The 20,922-nt window shown below is 44.3% G+C and overlaps 2 protein-coding genes across 5 annotated transcripts in view; one reads left to right on the top strand and one right to left on the bottom strand.

Moving 5' to 3' along the window:
* Positions 1 to 2,111, bottom strand: part of LOC147896405 (amino acid transporter AVT6E-like) — a 67,672-nt gene extending 65,561 nt beyond the window's left edge. Inside the window, exon 1 of the mRNA XM_087383175.1 lies at positions 2,098 to 2,111. The gene's annotated coding sequence lies outside the window, so the exon portion shown is untranslated. The remainder of the gene's footprint in view (positions 1 to 2,097) is intronic.
* A 3,699-nt stretch (positions 2,112 to 5,810) lies between these two features.
* Positions 5,811 to 20,922, top strand: part of LOC147896404 (serine/arginine-rich splicing factor SR34B-like) — a 69,441-nt gene continuing 54,329 nt past the window's right edge. Inside the window, exons 1-5 of one of the 4 annotated variants that reach the window (XM_087382481.1) lie at positions 5,811 to 6,039; positions 6,751 to 6,831; positions 7,350 to 7,477; positions 7,646 to 7,711; positions 8,615 to 8,689. In XM_087382481.1, the coding sequence (XP_087238607.1) occupies positions 7,391 to 7,477; positions 7,646 to 7,711; positions 8,615 to 8,689 (228 nt within the window). In that variant the 5' untranslated portion in view covers positions 5,811 to 6,039; positions 6,751 to 6,831; positions 7,350 to 7,390. The other 3 variants (XM_087382483.1, XM_087382480.1, XM_087382482.1) reach the window with 3 other exon arrangements.

Below are 20,922 nucleotides of genomic sequence, written 5' to 3'. Positions count from 1 at the left end.
GTGAGCTCCCTCTTAATCCCACGTGTATCACAGAAATGCTGAAAGTCATGAGAGAGATACTCTCCACCATTGTCAGTCCGTAGGCATTTAAGCGTTCTACCTGACCGATTCTCAACCAAGGCCATCCATTTCTGAAATACCTGGAACACATCACTCTTCCGAGCTATAGCATAAGCCCACACTTTCCTAGTTGCATCATCAATGTGCATCATCAATGAATGTCACATAGTATTCAGCCCCGCCTAATGACCGTGTAGGCATGGGACCACATACGTCTGAATGCACCAAATCAAGCATTTCAAACTCTTCCTTTCCCCTTCTTTTATGGGCTGATTTAGTCTGCTTCCCATAGAGACAATGCTCACAAAATTCAAAATCAGAGAAACTCAAATGCGGTACATAACCCAAACGGCATAAGAGTTTCATTCCATTCTGGCTCATGTGCCCCAACCTGCAATGCCACAAAGAAGTGCTTGGCTGCTCGGTTATTGCAACAACATGATCAAATACCCCTGATACATGTAAGGGATACAAAGTCCCACACTTGGCACCCCTGGCCAAAAGCATAGAGCCCTTTTGAATTTTCCAACTCTGAAAGCCAAAAGTGGTGTGAAAACCAGCATCATCTAGCTAACCCACTGAAATAAGACTCTTGGTCAGCTTAGGCACATGTCTCACATGTTTCAAAACAAATGCAGACCCATTTGCAAAAGAAAACTTTATGTCACCTGCTCCCACTATGTCACTTGCATAGTCATTTCCAAGATGCACACAACCTGTCTTTCCACTATCATAAGTGGAGAACCATTCCCTATGGGGAGTAACATGGAATGAAGCACCAGAATCCAAAATCCAATCCTGGGAATATGCATCATCTGAAGTGGTAAGCAACTCTACAGATAAACTAGACATGAAGAGAACGTCATTGTCACTATCATGTGTGACTGCATTGATCTCCTCGATCTTCACTTTTCCTTTGTCCTCCCTTGGATTCTCTTCCTTTTGATTTGCACCCCAATTTTCATTCTTTTTCTTATCCTTTTGCTCTCTATCCCCTCTCTTTTCAGCTTGTAGCAATCCTTTTTCATATGGCCCTTCTTGCCACAATGGTAACACTCAATGTTCCGTGCCTTGGATTTGCTACGAGACTTTCTTCTTTCTTGGGACTTCCCCCTGAACTGTGATCTGCCCCTTTGCACATTTAAGGCTGCATCCTGCTTGTTGCCATCCATAGACTTCCGTCTAATCTCCTCGGCCAACAAGCTACCCACAACATCATCAAATTTCAGTACTCCACCAGGTGCAGAGTTACTGACAGCTGTACGGAAGGTATCCCATGAGGATGGCAATGAACATAAGAGAAATATTGCCTTAGTCTCCACATCAAAATTCATTTTCTGAGCCTGAAGCTGGCTGAAAATAATATTGAATTCATTCAAGTGAGAAGCAATGGAGACCCCTTCCTTCATCTGCAGCTCAAACAACCTCTTCATGAGGTAAACTTTATTAGAGACAGTTTCCTTCTCATAAGTGGCACACAGTTTCTTCCACAAATCTTCAGTAGTCTGCTCATTTACTACCGTGAAATAAACTGACTCTGCAAGATGAAGTCTAATAGTAGACTTTGCTAATGCATCCAACTCATTCCAATCATCCTCAGACATATCCGCAGGCTTAGCTTCAATCCCTGCCAAGGGTTTAATCTGCTTCTTTTGAATAAGCACATTCCTTATTTGTTCTTTCCACAAAGAAAAGTTTGTCCCATCAAACTTTTTAATGCTGAAAAACTCCTTTTCAGGCATGGAAGAGGATGCCATGATGCAAATGAAACAAAATCCCAAATGCTAGTCCCTGCAAGAGAGAATCACACCAAATACCAGGTGCACCCAAATGTGTATGCCACAATACATTGAAATATCACAAAAAACTCAAAGCTCAAAGCATCAAAAGATGCATCTGACTCATGTGCATATACTATGCATCCATATGAGCAAATCTGGCCCAAAAGAAAATGCCAATAAGTGCCAAATGACTCAAGCATAAACACCGTCCACTGGCATATGCATCAATTATGTCTCATCCAAGAGAGCATAGCACTATTAGTGCATCACCTGCAATGTTTCAAAGCTGTCCCTCAGCATAAAATAGCATCCATGTGCAAAGCGTCCATAAAAAATAGCATCCGACAAGGCAATTTGGGCCTATCAGCGCATCCAACAAGGACCGCAATGCATCCAAATGGCCTATAAATCATCCATTGCAACCCAATGCATACCACGAATGAGCGCACACTGTTCAAACTACTGCAACCAGAGTGATCTGCATAAGGTATGCTCAAGAAATCATAGTCCCACGGTAATGAGCGCTATTGAAAATAGAACCTGAGATGCTTCAAAACATGGGTGCCATTGCATAATCGGACTCAGCAAGAAAATCTGCAAATATCTCTCTTCTGCCAGAACTCCAAAATCCCAACCGATGAGTGAGAAATGGGAGTCAACACTTATACACTGCCATGTGGCATAAATCTAAGGTTTTAAAACCTTAGTATGAAAAATGCATAACAGAGAGACGAAATCGAATACACAGAGATTTATAACTCTGAAAATCCTCCACCGAATCACGCAAGAACTGATAGGTAGGGGTTTTTGGACGTCCGGAACGCAATGGGACAGACGGTTTTGGAAATCGTGGTCTCAATCACTGGGTCCAACACACGGACTGAAAAACGTTTTTGGAAACAGAGCTATCTGTAAACTCCACCGGAGTGCGAATGATGAGCAACATAGAAGTTTTATGACCTCTTGAGTCCACCGGAACTGACAGATCTGCAAATGGTTGCTCCAAACTTGAGTTCCAACACCCGGGCAAAAAACACAGAAACTGACACAGTGAGTCAGAAATCCAATGAAATGATCCCGGATTCAAGAATAAAGGTGTTTCCAGGCTCCTGAAGTAATGTGGACACCAAAAGCAAGCAATAGTTGCCTCTACAAGTCAATACGGAGTCTCTGTCATCTAACGGAACAGGGAAAAGCTCAAAAAACGACTTTTTCTTTGAAAACTCTTAACAGGCTCTCAAAACCACTTCGCAAAGCCAAAGTGACTTTTCCAAATGTTCCTCCAAGGTCTCTGCACACTTGGATGCAAGTAAAGTCGCCCACAAAGCTTCCCACAGAGCTTCTCCTTCCTCCCACAGAGCTGCTGAGCTTCAAGCATTCACGCACGCTCAGCTAGATCACCCGGGCTCTGATACCAGTTGAGAGTGCTCTCAACGGAAGCAAGAACGGAAGAGGGAGAGAGAGAGACAGAGAGCCACACAAGTTTTGGTGGGTGCAGAACCACCCTAATCTTCTTTTTCATTCATTTATATATGTGTTTGAGTATTGTACATAACTGGGGTGAAGGCACAGTGACCTTTAACCCCCACAAGATAGAGAGAGAAAGATAGAGAGAGAGAGAGAGAGAGAGAGAGAGAGAGAGAGAGAGAGAGAGAGAGAGAGAGATGTATGCAATGCTGCAAAAAATGTTATTTCCAATTGAAGCACACATATTCAATTTGAAAACTCCCTAAAAAGAATTGAAATATTGAGATTTATAAGTAATGCCTCAATTTTATTTTCTGAATTTATAGGCAATCTAGGATCCCAACCTTTGGGCCTGACAGAGGAGGGTATCTAGCTCATTGTAGATGGGGCTTGCTACTCTTTGCTACGATTCCACACCATGAACTACAATAGTTCTAATCAAATAGAGCTCAACATAAGTAATGAAGAATGGCTAGGAGGAGCTTGGCAAATTTTGAGCTTTAAGAGCACATGACCATACCATGTTTGGAAAAAAATGTGATGCCATCTTCAAGGGAATGTATGTGACAACAATAAGCCAAGAAGAAGATCCACAAAGCTTGTTGCCGAGGCATAGCTAGTGCCAAAGTTACATTAGAAAGGATGATATAATAAAATGATTCCAATACTTTAGATAGGTGTATTTGATAAACCAACTCAATGAAGGAAAAACATGGACAATACTTTCTCAATATGCCTAGGTGATAGCAAATTAGAATGGTTCATGAAATTTGAGGGTAGATGAAAAGTCAAGTAATGTCTTATACAATTTGCAATCACGTTTCTTTTATTTTCCGCTCTAAGTATCTCATATCAGTCTCTTTGTATTTCTTCAATCTTAAAGACATTCTTAAGTAGAGCTATATGTTTATACGCATGGGAGGACAAGAGAGTACTTCTTTTTGTTTCATAATCTTGTTCTCAAGTTCTCAAGAATGGACATTAAGTCACTGCAAAGTCAAGGCTGTGACTTTGACAAAGGCAGTTGTGGCACAATTTCCATCTTGACCGAATTTGTTACTTTTGAGGTCATGAAGAGTGAGGATTTTTGACATCCTAGTAAGAATTTGTGAGAGACACCACAAACTTATGTATACTTATGGCTGAAACCCACTCGAGACTCAAAGTGCACATACAATGTGCACCTTGCACAAAAATTGTGAGCACAACATGGTAGGCCAAAAATAGAAGTATGTTCCCCTACTTTGGGAAAGATCAAAATTCATTAATTAGTAAAGGAATTTCTTGTAAGAAGTGTAAAGCTAGGTTTCTTTGTTCTTATGCTTTTTTTTGGCATTTTGAAGTATTCAATTTGGTTCTCCTTCTTCCACAACTTATGTGCTTCTTTTTTGTCCATGTGCCACTCCTATATATGACATTAAATTCTCTTTGCAAAATATAATAGTCAAAATTTGTGCCAAAATTGTTGTTGCTTTGCTTAGCTTAGCTTGTGTGGTCTATTGCCTACACCTTAAACAATTGATTGTATAAAGATTTTTGTTATTTCTTAAATGTATATGCCATGACTTTTTAGTTGCTTATAAATTTTAAGGACATTGATGTTGGGAATGTTGTAGAGTTTCGTCTTTAAAAACATTTGAGATACAGAAGAATCGGGATGAAAAATTGGAATACTCAATGCAAGAAATCGTGCTTACTTTGACATTCCTAGCTATGAAGTTTTAGAAAGTGCCATGACATTTTGAGTAATAATTTGGCATTATTTCTGGCCCGTGATAGGCTTGCAAGATGGTTGAATATTAGGCCATTGTGCTAGCTTTATGGTTAAAATGAGGGAGAAACACTATGGGAATGCTTAGAGGTTAGGGGCATCTGGCATGTTTTGCTTAGTTGATTGCAGAAAGCTAACATTGTTATTCATATTATGTGGAAACATGTACTGCTTGGAGACCGTTAGGATCTCAACACGTATCAGTATGATTTGGTTCTAATGGCAATATGGTCTAGCAGAAGTAGCAAAGTGTTAGAGGCACTAAAACCATGAGATCTCAAGTTTGAAGCCCGAAGGAGTTACGGAGTAGGTAGAGGCCATGGGGAGGCCTTTACCCCATGTGAAAGTGACGAGCGTTGAAGCTGCGAGTTACGTTTACATGGGGTAAAAGTCGACCAACGGCTTCTGCTGACCATCAAAGTAGATGGGGCAAGGAGGGTTAATTTTTGCAAGTTTACCTTTGATGAGATGCATGCATGGACTTTTTAAACCATGATGTGATTGGCGAATTTGGAAGTTCTTGACACGTCCGCCATGTTAGAAAGGGACTTGATCGAATGGCTCAGATCCTCCATCCGAGCTCGAGTGACTGTGGCTGAAAAGAAATGACTCGCTTTTGAATTAGCGACAAAGTTGTTGGACAATGCTGTTGTGTACTTAATTTTTAATATAGCAGGGAAAAAAAAAAGCATTAAGAAGCAACTGACGACTAGAATTTCAAGACAGCAGGGTAAAAAGAAATTGAGAAAAAAATAGAGCAGTGAAGGCCGTCTCTTTTTTTACTGGAAGTACTTAGTACCTTGGCATTGCCCACAGCTTCCCGCTTCAGCCTCGCACAGCACGTAGCAGAACAGCAGCCGTGGAGAACAAGGAGACGCGCCTCGCTACCACCTCTCCCAAAGACCTAGAACAGTAACTATCAGGAAAGACGCATTCATTTATTCACAACTTCTGCGACAGGTTTGCTTCCTTCTTTTCTTCTTTCTCGCCAAAAAGCTCGCTGCAGCAGCGACCTTGATGCTGGAGTTTCTGTTGGCGCCGTTTTCTATCGAATGAAAGGGGGGAGGGAAACTTGTCGGCTTGGTGCGACCGAGAGCGAGAGCAATGTTTTCGTCCGTAGGTTCTACATTTTGTAAGCCGGAGCCTCGTGATTTCTTCTAGGACGAGGCAAGTATAGGGCTTCGTTACTGAAGGTGAAGGTCCACCAATCGCCTTTGCATATGTAAGCAATATTTAGCTCTCACAGGACATGCGATAGGGTCTGTTCTGCTGTAAATCTACTAGTTTCTGCAATGCAGATATGCTGACTTTAATATTGCCTTTATTCTTGGAGCACTCCTAGATTACCCACGCAGGCTAACATTATGTAGGTGTGCATTCTGAAAGTATGTCTCGGCAACGTGAGATTGTTGTCAATAACACAAAATTAAGGTTTTCTGTTTCAGCCAGTTTCCAAGCATCTGTTCTGTGCTTTGAATATTTAACTTTTTTCCCCCAATCTTGCTGCGGGATTATGTAATGGTAAGAGGAAGTGTAAGATTCTGTGTAAATTGTGCCGTTGCATTTTGTGAGGGCCTTGCTTCATCGAGTTCAAATTGAAAAGAGACTTAGTCTGGGTAACAAGGATTGCTGGTACCTGTTATAAATGACTTGACCTTTGTTTATGAATAGATGCATGGAGCTTGGACAGAGCAGGAGCCTTTCGGCATGCAGTAGGTTCATAGTGAGAGGGAGGGAAAGGCAAGGTTGAAGGTGGGTTAACCTATCACCCTCAGACAAAATTGGGGAGGGAGCACACACATTTGTGAACAGGAGGCAGAAGGGATTCAGTTGGGTCAATCCTGATAATTTACAAAACTATGGCTGAGGAGCTACCTGGCTGAGGAGCTTCCTGGAGCGAAGGAGGGAGCAATGGAGCTTGTGGAGCTTCTTGATAAATCACACATCATGGCTGAGGAGCTTCCTGGAGCGATGGAGGTTTTGGGGCTTTCTGATAGGTTACACATCATGGCTGAGGAGCTTCCTGGAGCGAAGGAGGGAGCGATGGAGCTTGTGGGGCTTCGCTCGGACCAAAGAATTTTCTCTTGGTTTGCCTCGTAGCATCCAGTTCCCAGCCAAAGCTCTCTAATGAGAAGCCCGCTGACATGGTGTTTTCTTGGGGGTGTGCTTGATTGCATGAATATATTGTGTGTTTTTGGTGGGTTAGCTCTGTTGATGGTACTTTTAGTGTTTTGTCAATTCAATCTTACTTTCCATAGTCTTCCTTGCAGTTCAATCTCTCAGATCAGGGACTGTCCCCTTAGTCACAATCATGAGCAGTCGTGCGAGTCGGACAATATATGTTGGCAATCTTCCTGGAGATGTTCGTGAGCGAGAAATTGAAGACCTTTTTATCAAGGTCACCATATGTCCTGACTTTCCTGAATTGGCAATCAGGTTTTGTGCGAGTGTTGTGCTGTGGTACATTTTCTGCTGAAGCTAGTAACAATGCCAAGTTTTGCCTCTTCCATGTTTGACAAGTTGCATTTATTGTTAGCTAACAATTATCATACCTTTGCAAGGGCAGTATGGGCCAATAGTCGACATAGATTTAAAGCTGCCACCTCGTCCTCCGGGTTACTGCTTTATAGAGGTGCGTTTGCCAGTCAAACAATAATCACTTTTGTGCAGCACGTAAAGACATTCTGTTCATATAGCTAACTTATTACACTACCAGGTCTCTTGTATTTATGCTATTTAGGATGGTGGCTTGCATGGCTCCCCCCTCTGCTCTGCTGATGTTTTGAAGGAGTTCTTTTTACTTTCGTGCTTGCATTGGCCTGTTTGTAGACTATGTTTATTGAGGATGTGAGTGTTTAATCACCACACACTTGCATACTATACTTATGATGATGGCTTTTTCTTATTCTCTGTCATCTCCTTCTTATTCTCTGGTCTCCTGCTTCAAGTTGTTGAAGTAGATAGGTCTCCTTGCTGCTTGTCTGTGTTACTGTCACAATATGAAGGTATATAATATTTAGGTTTGAGTGCTTCTCGTCCGTGTCATTGTTACAATATGTTATATTTATAATCATGCCCCCCCATTGTAACAGGCTTGCGCTGCAAAACAGCCCTTCACTAGAAGACAGTCCAGCCTTCATCCACCCCTCAGATGTGCCCCTTCCTTCCCACGACCCCCTCTCTCTGGCTCTTTACCTTGCCCCCTTTGTTATTTCTTTGTCCTTTCCCACCCCCCCTCCTCTCCTTAATTTTTCGTATTTCTGTTTTGAGTTTCTAAGATTGAGTCAAGCTGATGCCTGTTTAATTTTAGGTCTTTTAAGGAAATTGAAACTTTATGTGATCATTGAGTAATTTATGGTGCAGACCAAATAAATGTGATTTGAGACTTTGCGACTTATGAAAAATGGATTGAGGCTACACATTCACGGCCAAAAGTTGGAATTTGGATGCGTTTTGTGGCTTTTGAGTTAGGATGTAGTGATCAACCTGTTATATTCGATGGAATTTGTTGAGATGATTTGTATGCTTTATGCAGTTTGAGGATGCACGGGATGCAGAGGATGCCATTCGAGGACGTGATGGCTACAATTTTGATGGGCATCGACTTAGGGTAAATTTCTTGGCTTCGCAGTTTAACGAGGCGAATGTGTTTGACGTGAGCACTGAAGAAATTGAGGTTTTCTTTTAAAACCTTCAAAGGCACATAGAAAATGAGATTTCCTTGTAGGATCTGAATAGATTTCAGACATGAAAGAAAAATGGAAAAGAGAGACTGGGTCAGTAAGTGCCTTACTAAAAAGGAATGCTTTCTTGCTGTCGAGTCTCTCACAGTGGCAACTGTCTCATGCTTGGATCTTCATGCATCTCATGTTTGTTTAATTTTCTACACATGCCTGAAAACATTTGAAAATCGAACAAGGCATCTGAATTGTGTGCCCTTATGTACACGAAGGTTTTTAGGAGTGTGATGAAGTAAATAGCTCCACGTAGAACATAATCTTAAGGGGTCTCGATATTTGTATGCACCAATTTCAAGATATCATTTACCTTGTCACTCCAAAGCCCCATGACCAGCATGGCCTCTCTGTCCTTTCTTTTGACTTTGCATGGGCCTTTCCAAGTGGGAGCCACGAAGCTGGTAGCATCATCGATGGCAGCAATGTAGAACATAATCTTAAGGGGTCCCAATATTTGTATGCACTAATTTCAAGATATCATTTACCTTGTCACTTCGAAGCCCCATGACCAGCATGGCCTCTCTGTTCTTTCTTTTGACTTTGCATGGGCCTTTCCAAGTGGGAGCCACAAAGCTGGTAGCATCATCGATGGCAGCGGTGGAGGTGCGTGGAATCTCCTGAACTCTGTTGTTGAGAGCCTTACTGGCTCTATGCTGATGCTCAAGAGTGGTGGCCGAGAATCTACTCCCAGGCCTTTGTGGGGGCTGAAAACTGCTTTTGCCGTGTAAAGTAGGGGAACGGATGTTTGGGCCATCATTTGGAGCATTGTATGTGTTGACTAGGTAAACACATTTAAAAAAATTAAAATATGGAGGCCTCTTACAGGTAAGATGTGTCCCCAAATGCCACTAAGGCCTCTTATCATAAGGGGCACATTTCGGATCCAATTGTGCTTTATTATAACTACTTTGAACTTACAGCCCAAGATGAATGCATTTCAGTAGCAATTATTTGCTAAGGAAAACGAACTTCTTTTTCAAATAATAAACATAGTTATAAAGCCTTGTGTGTGGTGGTGTGCGTGTGAGAAAACGGAAGGAAGAGCAAGAGTGTGCAAAGAGAGAGTGAGCTGAACGTAGTTCACTCCCCAAAGTGTATTGAACTGAAATGACTGAAGTGAAGAACAATGAAAGAGATGAGAGTTTTGTCTAAGTGACAAAACGCTATTTAATCACTAATCGTAGTTAGAGATTAGACCGTGGTTAGGGGGAAAAACCTCTAAGAGGGAAAAGTGCCCCTAACTCATTTATTACATTACATTGGCCATTGCCTAGAATATAATAATAATTCTAACACCCCCCTGCAGTGCCAATGTGGTGTACAAGATAGTGATCAATCACCAAAAGGAGATAAGTTTAGGGCACTGCGAAATGCCTCAAACTTCTCACGTGGAAGTGCTTTGGTGAAGATGTTTGCAACATTGTCATGTGTTGACACATAGATCATATTGATCTCCCCTGCATGTAACTTATCTCTGACATAATGATAATGAATCTCAATGTGCTTTGTGCGAGCATGAAACACATGATTCTTTTTTCTGCTATAACACTCTGGCTATCAGTGAGAATTGGAGAAGGGCGCTCCAATATGAGACGAAGATCAGCGAACAAACGTCGCAGCCAAACACACTCAACTGTGTGAAAGCTGCCCTGTACTCAGCTTCACATGAGGAAGTAGCCACTGTAGATTGCTTCTTGCTTAGCAAAGAAATGCAAGTGTTGCCCAAAAAGAAACAATTACCACTAGTGGATTGCCTGGTAATCACTGTAAGCATGCATTTGCAAGTCATCCCCCATGGGAAAGATCAAGCTAAAAGACTTTGTGCCTTCCAAATATCTGAAGATGCGCTTTACAACCTGTCAATATGTTGTCTTTGGGTTGTGCATATATTTGCTCACCTGAGATACTGCATATTGAATATTGGGCCTGGTATTGCACAAGTATATGAGGCATCCAACAGCATGGCTGTAAAGTGTGACATCCACTAATTCACTTGCATCATACATAGTAAGCTTCAGCCCCGGCTCCATGGGATTGGCTATAGGCTTACAATCATGCATGTTGAACCTATCCAAGAGCTTCTGCACATACTTGGATTGAGACATAACGATGCCACTCTTGTCTTGTATAAACTGGATCCCCAAATAAAAATTTAACATGCCCAAATCTGTCATGTCAAATTCAGCTTTCAACTCAGCCTTAAAATTTGTAATTATATCCTCATTTGACCCCGTGAGCAGCATGTCATCTACATAAAGAATGATAACCAAAATATCCCCCCTATCTTTCTTGATGTAGAGGGTGCTTTCCGTGGGACTATTGTGTAATCCCTTACTTGCCAGGAATGCATCTATCTTGGCATACCATGCACGTGGGGCTTGTTTCAGCCCATATAAAGCTTTGTTAAGCTTGCAAACCTGAAGTGCATTGCCAGAAAGTTCAAATCTAGGAGGTTGCTTGACATAAACCTCTTCTTGCAAGTCCCCATTAAGGAAAGCTGTTTTTATGTCCAATTGATGGACATTCCACACAAAATTTGCAGCCATTGCAATAACTCACCGTATGGTGGTCATGTCATCTGGGATGTAGGAGCAAAAGTCTTCTCATAATCTATGCCCTTCGTCTGTGCATAGCCTTTGGTAACCAGCCTTGCCTTGTACCTGTCAATAGACCCATCTGGCTTCCTTTTCACTTTGAAAACCCACTTGGTACCAATGGCATGCTTACCTGGTGGCAAATCCACAACATTCCAAGTCTGATTTTGTTAGAAAAAACCCAACCGAGGGTACACGCAGCGGAAATAATGCCCAGGAGCTCACACAGTGTGCAGTGTGGGTGTGGAATCACAAACTTCTTTACTTATGTGCATTCAATAGGTGTGCAGACTCATCAATAGACAATGAACCAAACTAGATAGAGAAACCACCAAATAATATATTTCTGTCCACAACTATGGACACAATACAAGAGTGACAGATCCAGAGTCCCACCAATGGTGTGGTCCTCTGATCTTACCACAAAAGTCCTCCTCCTATCTGCTGGCTATCTCTAGACTAGAGTCCGCGTGCTCCACCTCGAGCGTGAGTAGACTTTCCGTCCAGAATGATCCTCTCCACCTTGCTGTCTGGAAACCAGCCTAGGTGGGCAGCCTCCTGCAAGCTAAGTCTGCAGCACAAGGTACTTCTTTCTCCTCCTGACTGTAGGCCCAAAGGTAGCCCTGCTGCTGCTCCTTCTGCTGGTGGAATTGCTGCTGCAAGTGATGATGATCTCAGCAACCTTCTGCCCTAGAAGACAGTCTAGGTTCAGCCTCTCCCTGAGCTAAGTCTGCAGCACCTCAGCACAGTTCACCTCCTGGTCATAGGCCCAACTGCTGCTGCTCTGCTGCTCCTTCCTGCTCCCTGAAGTGCTGCTAGGCTGGATGATGAAATGAGGCCTGAGCCTCTCCTTTTATAGGCCCTGAGGCCTGCTGTAGAAAACCGACCAGTCTGCCCTGACTGGGCCGACTGGACAGACTAGGTTGGCTGGCCCAACTGACCTGGTTGGCTCAGCCCAACCAGCCCTATATAAGGGCCCTTTGCTGGCCCTTTGTTCCATGCAGGGTCCAGCTCCTTTGCTGCTGTCCTGCCACCTGCCAGCCCTGCTTGCAAGCCATAGACCTGCCCATAGACCCGCACTATACTGCGCCCTGCTGCAGCCCTTTGCCGGCGCCTTGTCCTTCCCGTACACGTCCGTACTATTGCTGATGTCATCGTGCCTTTTACCTGGGACACCCCGCCATGTCTGCTGTTCCAGATTCACCTCTTCCAGGCCAGATCCTGATGCTGAATGCCTCGCCATCTGCTCCTGTTGTTGGCGCCATCTGTTGCAGCCACCTTGACTACAGGTGTGTTCCCTTAGCTGGCTGCCCACATGACAGCCTATGTGCTGCCCATGTGGCAGCTCCCCCTCTCTCTCTTCTCTGGACATATTCTGCCCTAGGTCTCCCTCCCCCATGCTCTCCTCATATGGGGGCTTACAGATGGGGAGGTGACCATTCCAACACCCCCTCTCACCGACACATCTCGGCCCAATGCCAACACGTCGATGAAGATGCTCCAGTAACTCCCTGGTCGTAGTCCTCTGGAACCTTTCGGTGTCGAAATCTTTTCTTGGCTTTTCATCCAGTGGCTCCTGCTCCACCAGGTCCGGTTGCGCTTCCGCACACCATCCTGGTACACAGGTCCATCTTTGGTAGCACCTCCTGGCACCACCTCCTTCAGTCACGTTCCCGCCTCTGAACTCAAGCAATCCAGCCGTCACGATCTTCCAGTCGTCCCCCTCATAATGAGTGAACAACCTGGAGTCTTCAAGGCACCATGCTCTGAGGGTCTGTTTCAACCCGTCCTTCCTTTGGCAAGGTCTGCAACAAAAGTACATCTCCAGATCACGTGGACTGCGAACTTTAAACGCACCTGACTGAACCTGAGTCACCCTCCTTCTCGCAAGGGCACAATCCTCTATGGACTGCAACTCATTGTGCATGGCATGCATCCAATGCACATTATCCTTTGCTTCTTCAAAAGAGTCAGGCTCCTCTTCATCAAGAAGTGTCCCTGCATAAGTTGTCTCAACTGAAAGAGCCCCCCCTGCGTGCCTTACTGCACTATGAGTCTTGCCAGGCAATGGGGCCTCAAGCCTACTCTCCTTGAGAGTCTGTAGCAACCAATTCGGGACTGTTTTGGCTACGTGTATCTCTTGAATCTCTTGCTTGACAACTTCATGCACACCCTGTGGAGGTACAAAATCAGCCGGTGGCTGAATCGGGGCATGTGGATTGGGAGGAGGTTGCTGTAAATTCTGATTTTCAGCATGAACCTCAGCTGGGGAACCAAGTGCTATACAAAGCATCTTCTCAAACACATCATCTGAAGAAACTGGAATGTGAAATTTAGCTTGTGTATGTGCTGAATTTTCAGAGAATATAACATCTCTACTCACAAAAATCTTGCTTGTAGCAGGATTGTAGAGATGATAGCCTTTGCTTTGTGAACTGTACCCCACAAAAATGCATTTAAGTGCCTTATCTGACAACTTGTGTCAAAACTCCACAGGCACGTGGGCATATGCAACACAACCAAAAACTTTGAAATGGTCCATTGAAGGCTTTCTCCCATGCCATGCCTCATAGGGAGTGATTGTCTTCAAAGCCTTTGTAGGAGCCCGATTCAAAATATAGTTGGCACACATCAGGCTCCAAATCCTATGAGGCAACTTCTTACTTGTAAGCATGCATCTATCCATCTCCATGGCAGTGCGATTCTTCTGCTCAGCTTTGCCATTCTGTTGAGGTGTAAGCCTCACTGTAAGCTGATGCATGATACCTTTCTCCTTAAAAAATGCCTCAAATTCATGAGACATATACTCTCCCCCTCGATCTGTGCGAAGTGTCTGCACCTTGAGTCCTGTCTCATTCTCAACCATAGCCACAAAGTGTTTGAAATGCATAAACTCTTTTGATTTTGCCTTGAGACCATAGACCCAAGTGTAGTTGGTGAAGTCATCTATGAATGTAACAAAATAAAGATAACCCCCAAAAGCAGGTGTCCTCGTGGGACCGCATACATAAGTGTGAATAAGCTGTAATTTCTGTGTAGCTTTCACTTTACCATCCTTCTTGAAAGGAAATCTATGCATCTTGCCAAGGATGCAACCTTTACATGCATGAGGAGGAGGTGACTCTAAAGGAGGCAATGCATCAACCATATCATGCCTCTGAAGTGTCATTAAGCTGCCATAGCTCATGTGCCCATACCTGGCATGCCATAACTCCGCATTCTGCATTGCAGCAGTGGGAGTGCTCACTGATAATGCAAGATTGGATCTTTTTTCATATAAATCAAGCTGAAAAAGATCCCGATACAAAGTGCCAGACAACATCAAAGCATAGTCATTTTCTTTGTCTCTGACTATGCACTTATCGTCATAAAAAACAACCTGAAATCCTCCTTTATTGAGAGAGGACACTGAAAGCAAATTCTTCTTGATGCCTGGCACATAGAGTACATCTGAAATTCTGAAATCTGTGCCATCACTGGATGTGAGAATAATGTCTCCCACTCTCCACATTGAATAAGAAGAATTATTTTCACAAGTCACCTTCGTTTTGGTAGGTGGTGGATGCAAAGATACAAAAAGACTCTTCTTGGAAGTGATGTGCTTTGAAGCACCACTGTCAAAATACCAAGTATGCAGTGTCTCATTGACACTGAGAGAGCATTCCTCCTTTGAAGGATCGTAGCTGCAAGTCAAAAAAGCATAAGGGTCATCATCATTAGTGGTTGTAGTATCTGAACTACCCACTGAAAATCCTGAAGTGCAAGACAGAAAGGCATAGTGCTCTTTCACAAAGTTGGCTGCAACATCTCTCCCATCATGAGAATGTGGAGCTGATGCATTTGACACAGCCATACCCGAATCCCTTTTCTTCTCTTTAGCGATGCGCTTCTTGCATTCTCCAATATAATGACCTGGCTTCTTGCAATAATGACAAATACCCTTCTTTTTTTGCTTATCTGCATCACCCTTAGCCTTATAAGAGGGCTGTCCTGAATCAGCTTTATGTTGATGTGCGGCCTAATTTGGCATGTGGCTTTTGCTGCCCTTTACCCTTGGGCTTGAACTCGGAAAGCGTGGCATGCTCGCCAGCCCGGGTTGCCATATTTCTTCGTGTTTGCTCCTCTTGCAACAGAAGTCCTACCAACTCGTGAAAGGAGAGAGGATTGCTCCCCCCCCCTCAATGACAAATTCAACGAGGTGTGAAATCCGAGATAGGACTCACGAAGAGAATTCAGAGTGGTGGTAATCATCTCTGAATCCGGAATGACTTCATCAATATTCAGCAATTGTTCCCTCAAGTCTTGAAGTGTTGTGAGGTGAGAATTCATGGAAATCTCCCTCATCCAGATGTGTATGGGAAAGCTCTTGCTTCAGAAAGGAAACTCTGGCATCATTTCTTGCTGCAAACATACTCTCTAGTATTTCCCAAGCTGCCATTGATGTCTTGCATGACCAAATGTGAGGCATATTGAACCTTTTGACAGAGAGAAATTACTGAAAGAGCTTCTGCATCTCTAGAGTCCCATCTTTTCTGCTCTGCTGTGGGAGCTCTTGGAGTGGCTGCTCCAACTACTTGTGTTGCATTCGCACCTCTACCCCTGCCTCCAGCTGTAGGAGTGACAGGTGTAGCCACTATATCTGGTCTTGCTTCATCTCCATTGACATAATCCCAAAGATGTCTACCAATTAAGATATTGCGAACCATGAAACTCCACAAGGAAGATAAACTCAAAAAACACAGCAAACTAACCAAGTAAAATCCCTTTCTGGGATGTCAAATGCACAAGTAAAATCTGCAAAGAAAATCTGCCCACAGTGACAAATACTATCACAGCCTATCAAAGGCTCAAAATGCACCAAAATGCTCCGCTTAATGCCCAAAAATGTGCAAAAAAATGGCAAAAGTCTGCAAATTGACTCGTACTGAGTCCAGAACTGCTTGCAAACTTCCAAAATGCTCTTTTACCTGCAAAATTGCAACCGGAATGCAAAAGCCCCAATTTTTTGCGGGAAATTGCATACAAAAGAGGGCAAATGCTACAAAAGCCCCAAATGTTGCATAAATTGTATTCTGCTTGCAAAAGCCCCAAATTTCATTGCCAAATTGCAATGTAATTGCAAAAGCCCCAAAATTCTCCAAAACTTGCAGATCAACTGCAATGTTTGCTAAAGCTTCAAATGTGCTCTCAAAAGCTAAGCCAAACAATGGCTGAATGCACAACTGAACCTGCAAATGAACCCTGCAAAATATGACAGACACCGGACACCTTCATCCTGCAACAATGTGCTAGTACGGAATCCGTACAGTGTACGGACGAAATACAGTCAATACGGCCTGTGCAGATGGCATAGGTGTACAGCTGTATGGCAAAATGCAAGACTGTATGGTCAGTACAGCCTGTGCAATGAAGTCCTGCGCAGGTGTACGGACTGGAGCAGGCAGTTGGTATGGAATCTGTACAGTCGTACGGATTGTACGGAATGGAGGCTGCAGGTGGCGATGAAGCTGAAATGCGGGAGTTGGAAGAAGAGAGCAAGGAGCAGCTCTGGGAAGGAAGTGCTCTGATACCAAATGTGAGAAAACGGAAGCAAGAACAAGATTGTGCAAAGAGAGAGTGAGCTGAACGTAGTTCACTCCCCAAAGTGTATTGAATTGAAATAACTGAAGTGAAGTACAATGAAAGAGATGAGGGTTTTGTCTAAGTGACAAAACCCTATCTAATCACTAACCGTAGTTAGAGATTAGACCGTGGTTAGGGGGAAAAACCTCTAAGAGGGAAAAGTGCCCCTAACTCACTTATTACATTACATTGGCCACTGCCTAGAATATAATAATAATTCTAACAGCGCGCATGTATGTCATTTTAACATAGTGTTAAATGCACAACAAATTTGTGTGTTTCAAGAACCTTCACCTCACACAATAGAACTCCTCTTTGTCAATTTCAACAGCCTACCTATTATGTCACCAAACTATTATTTGGACTACTAGTCTTGATTGTTCTTGGTGGCGTAGTCTGCTATCATTGTAGTTTGTGTTGGGTGTTGGAAGCAATGGAAGCACAATGGAGAAAACGAGATGCTGTAATAGATTGCTGCAAAACTGAAGTATGGAGGCTCAAGGGAGAGCCAACATAACAAAACCCCAGGGCTAATTGCCCTAACTGGACTAAGTGTCCTAATTGACCTAGATGGTACATAAACTAACTGTACCAATAGTCCTAACTGACTATAACTAGGCCTACAAGGCTCATACCAAGGTATAAGTGGCATTTATGGATAGCCCATGAGATAGCCTTCAGTTTGGCGTGGGTTGTTGCAACTACTATTGCCCCTTTGAAATTTGCCCTTCTTGTTTCTCTAGTTTTACAATTGTAAATGCTCTTAAAACTTTGTGGGGATGGCGAGTCTTGATCTGTTCACAATCATCACAGATGGAGACAAGGCCTTTTGATTAGCTTTATTGCCAATCCTTTTTCATCTAGTGCTCGCACTTGGCTTCAAATGGTAATGGTTTTGTTTTGATTGTCTTTATCATTAAAAAAACAGTGTAGCTGATGACGTTAGTGGGGATGTCATAGTAGCTTGTCCTTGCTATGCGTGATGGAGTTTATGGTTTTCAATCTTATGAGTGACTATTGTGAGATTGAAACTGCACTATGTTGTGTTTTTAGAGGATGAGTTTGGGAATGTTCTTGGATTCATCTAGGTATATGCTTCTGCCGTACTAGCGGACATGCAAATTTCACCTTGTGAAGTTTTCGTCCAAGCTGCGGCTTGTTGGTATTGCGATAATTCTATCTATCTTAAATGGTGCGTTGCCCTATCAGCTAGATTTAGATTTAGATGCTCGTTTGGGAGAAACTAAAATGAAATCGTTTAGACTTCACAAGCAGTCGTAGCTTGAATGAAGAGATTTGGACTACTTTTTGATTAGCCTTCTCCTTTAGTGCTAGCCTTCGTCATGGCTGAGTTTGCCCTTCACCTCCGGAGTGCCGACTGTTGGAATACACAAAACAAGGACGAGAGAAGGTGGAAGGCGTATGGTTGAAGGAGGCGACGGCCTGGCCGACGACTATCGTCCTTGCAGCTCGCTGACCCGCTCTCGATTCGCGTAGCTACGCGTATGCCGCCTGCGACCTTTCAGCCCTGGTCTGCGCCTTGCAGCCTTTGCCTCGTGCCCTTCAGCCCTTGCCCTGCGCTCACAGCCCTGGCCACGCCGATGCAGCCGCGCCTTGCAGCCACGCCTTGCAGCCTTTGCCTGCGTTGTGCAGCCGCGCCCTGCGTCCTTGCAGTCGTCGTTGCAGCCGCGCCTTTGCGCGTTGCCTGCGCTCTTGCAGCCGCGCCCTGCGCACTTGCAGCCGCCGTTGCAGCCGTCGTTCGCGATCCGCCGCCGTTGCAGTCGCCGTTCGCGATCCGTCCGTACGGTTGTACGGACGTCGTACGGCCGTACGGGTCGGTCCGTACGGAAGGGGGTAGGCTAGGTAGAGGAGGGAGTGGAAGAGAAGGGAGAGAGCCCGTTGGCTCTGATACCAGTTGATAGAGTGTGAGGGAGATAGAGTAGGGAGTAGAGAGACTCACTACACACACACAATAGTGGGGATAATCACAATGAGTGAGTGGTACCTCCCCAAGTACACACATATATATATTATGGATAAGGTTACTACCTTATCCATAATATATATATGTGTGAGTAACCTTATCCATAATATATATATGTGTGTACTTGGGGAGGTACCACTCACTCATTGTGATTATCCCCACTATTGTGTGTGTGTAGTGAGTCTCTCTACTCCCTACTCTATCTCCCTCACACTCTATCAACTGGTATCAGAGCCAACGGGCTCTCTCCCTTCTCTTCCACTCCCTCCTCTACCTAGCCTACCCCCTTCCGTACGGACCGACCCGTACGGCCGTACGACGTCCGTACAACCGTACGGACGGATCGCGAACGGCGGCTGCAACGGCTGCAACGGCGGCGGATCGCGAACGGCGGCTGCAACGGCGGCTGCAAGTGCGCAGGGCGCGGCTGCAAGAGCGCAGGCAACGCGCAAAGGCGCGGCTGCAACGGCGGCTGCAAGGGCGCAGGGCGCGGCTGCACAACGCAGGCAAAGGCTGCAAGGCGTGGCTGCAAGGCGCGGCTGCATCGGCGTGGCCAGGGCTGTGAGCGCAGGGCAAGGGCTGAAGGGCACGAGGCAAAGGCTGCAAGGCGCAGACCAGGGCTGAAAGGTCGCAGGCGGCATACGCGTAGCTACGCGAATCGAGAGCGGGTCAGCGGGCTGCAAGGACGATAGTCGTCGGCCAGGCCGTCGCCTCCTTCAGCCATACGCCTTCCACCTTCTCTCGTCCTTGTTTTGTGTATTCCAACATTTGGCCAGTGAAGGGTGACACTGTGTATGCATTGTCACTTGCAATGTGTATGCTTGATACTTGGACAGAAACACATGCTTTTGTCAGGAATGTGACCCACACATGCAGTTGATGCCATTTACTGTGTCAATGCACGGAATGTGCTGCCAATTCAAGGGGCTTTTGATGCTATTATGCTTGTGACAAATGCTTTAACTTGTTGCTGCAAGTACAATCACATTTGGTACAGATTTGGTCGATTTTGACCAAGTTTGACTTTACTCAAATTTGGGGCTTTTTGTAGCCTGACCGGCAATTTGTCAAGTGGGAGCACTCTACATGCATCAGGCTATCTTGTGGAGCACTATTATGCTTTGAAAGTGCCAATTTGACTTACAGTGTGGTTTGGTCAAAGGACAATCTCTCAAATTGGAGGTCACATCCCTGATTTTCTTCATGCATTCAAAGGGCTTTTGAGCCACCTTACTTCCAAACTGCAAATTCAGTTGGGGGGGAAGTTTATGAAGCTTATGGAGGTCTAAAATCAGGGATTTTCATAAAAAATCAGAGATTTACAGTTACTGTTTTTTGACAGTCCGGGACTGTCAAACAGCAGGTTTGACCATATTTGACTATCAGAAAAGTCAAAAAGTACTGCTTTTTTTTTATATCAGTTCTGGATTTTTCTGGAGCGATTTGACGCAGCTGTACCGCACTTTTGCCAGCGAAAAAAGACAGGAACAGCTTGCTGTACTGTTTCTGCAGCAAGTGGGAGAAAAATATTCAGTTGGTTTTGTGCCATTGAAACAGTACCAAGTTCACTTTTGATCGTACTTCCGCTGCGGGGGAATTTTCTTGGAGTGACTAGTGCTTAATTGCACGACTACAGGGAGTCAAACTCTACTTTCTTTACCATGAGTTCCGGCAGCGACGTGTCGTCCTTGTTTCAGATAAAGAAGCTCGAAGGAGCTAAAAATTACGACATATGGAGGACACAATGCTACAATGTGCTGATGCAGAAGGACCAGTACAAGCCTATAAAGGAGAAGGGTGTTAAGCCCTCCAACGTTACTGATGAGCAGTGGGAGAAGATGGACGGCTTGGCCAGGTCGACCATTATGCTTACAGTTGTTGATTCACTGGTTGTAGGCATCAGGGA

Source organism: Dipteris shenzhenensis, chromosome 12 (genome assembly GCF_047967505.1).
Source record: "Dipteris shenzhenensis isolate YYH24624 ecotype China chromosome 12, Dip_SZ_1.0, whole genome shotgun sequence".
NCBI classification, from domain to species: Eukaryota; Viridiplantae; Streptophyta; class Polypodiopsida; order Gleicheniales; family Dipteridaceae; genus Dipteris; species Dipteris shenzhenensis.
This window is presented reverse-complemented; position numbering and strand designations above follow the sequence as displayed.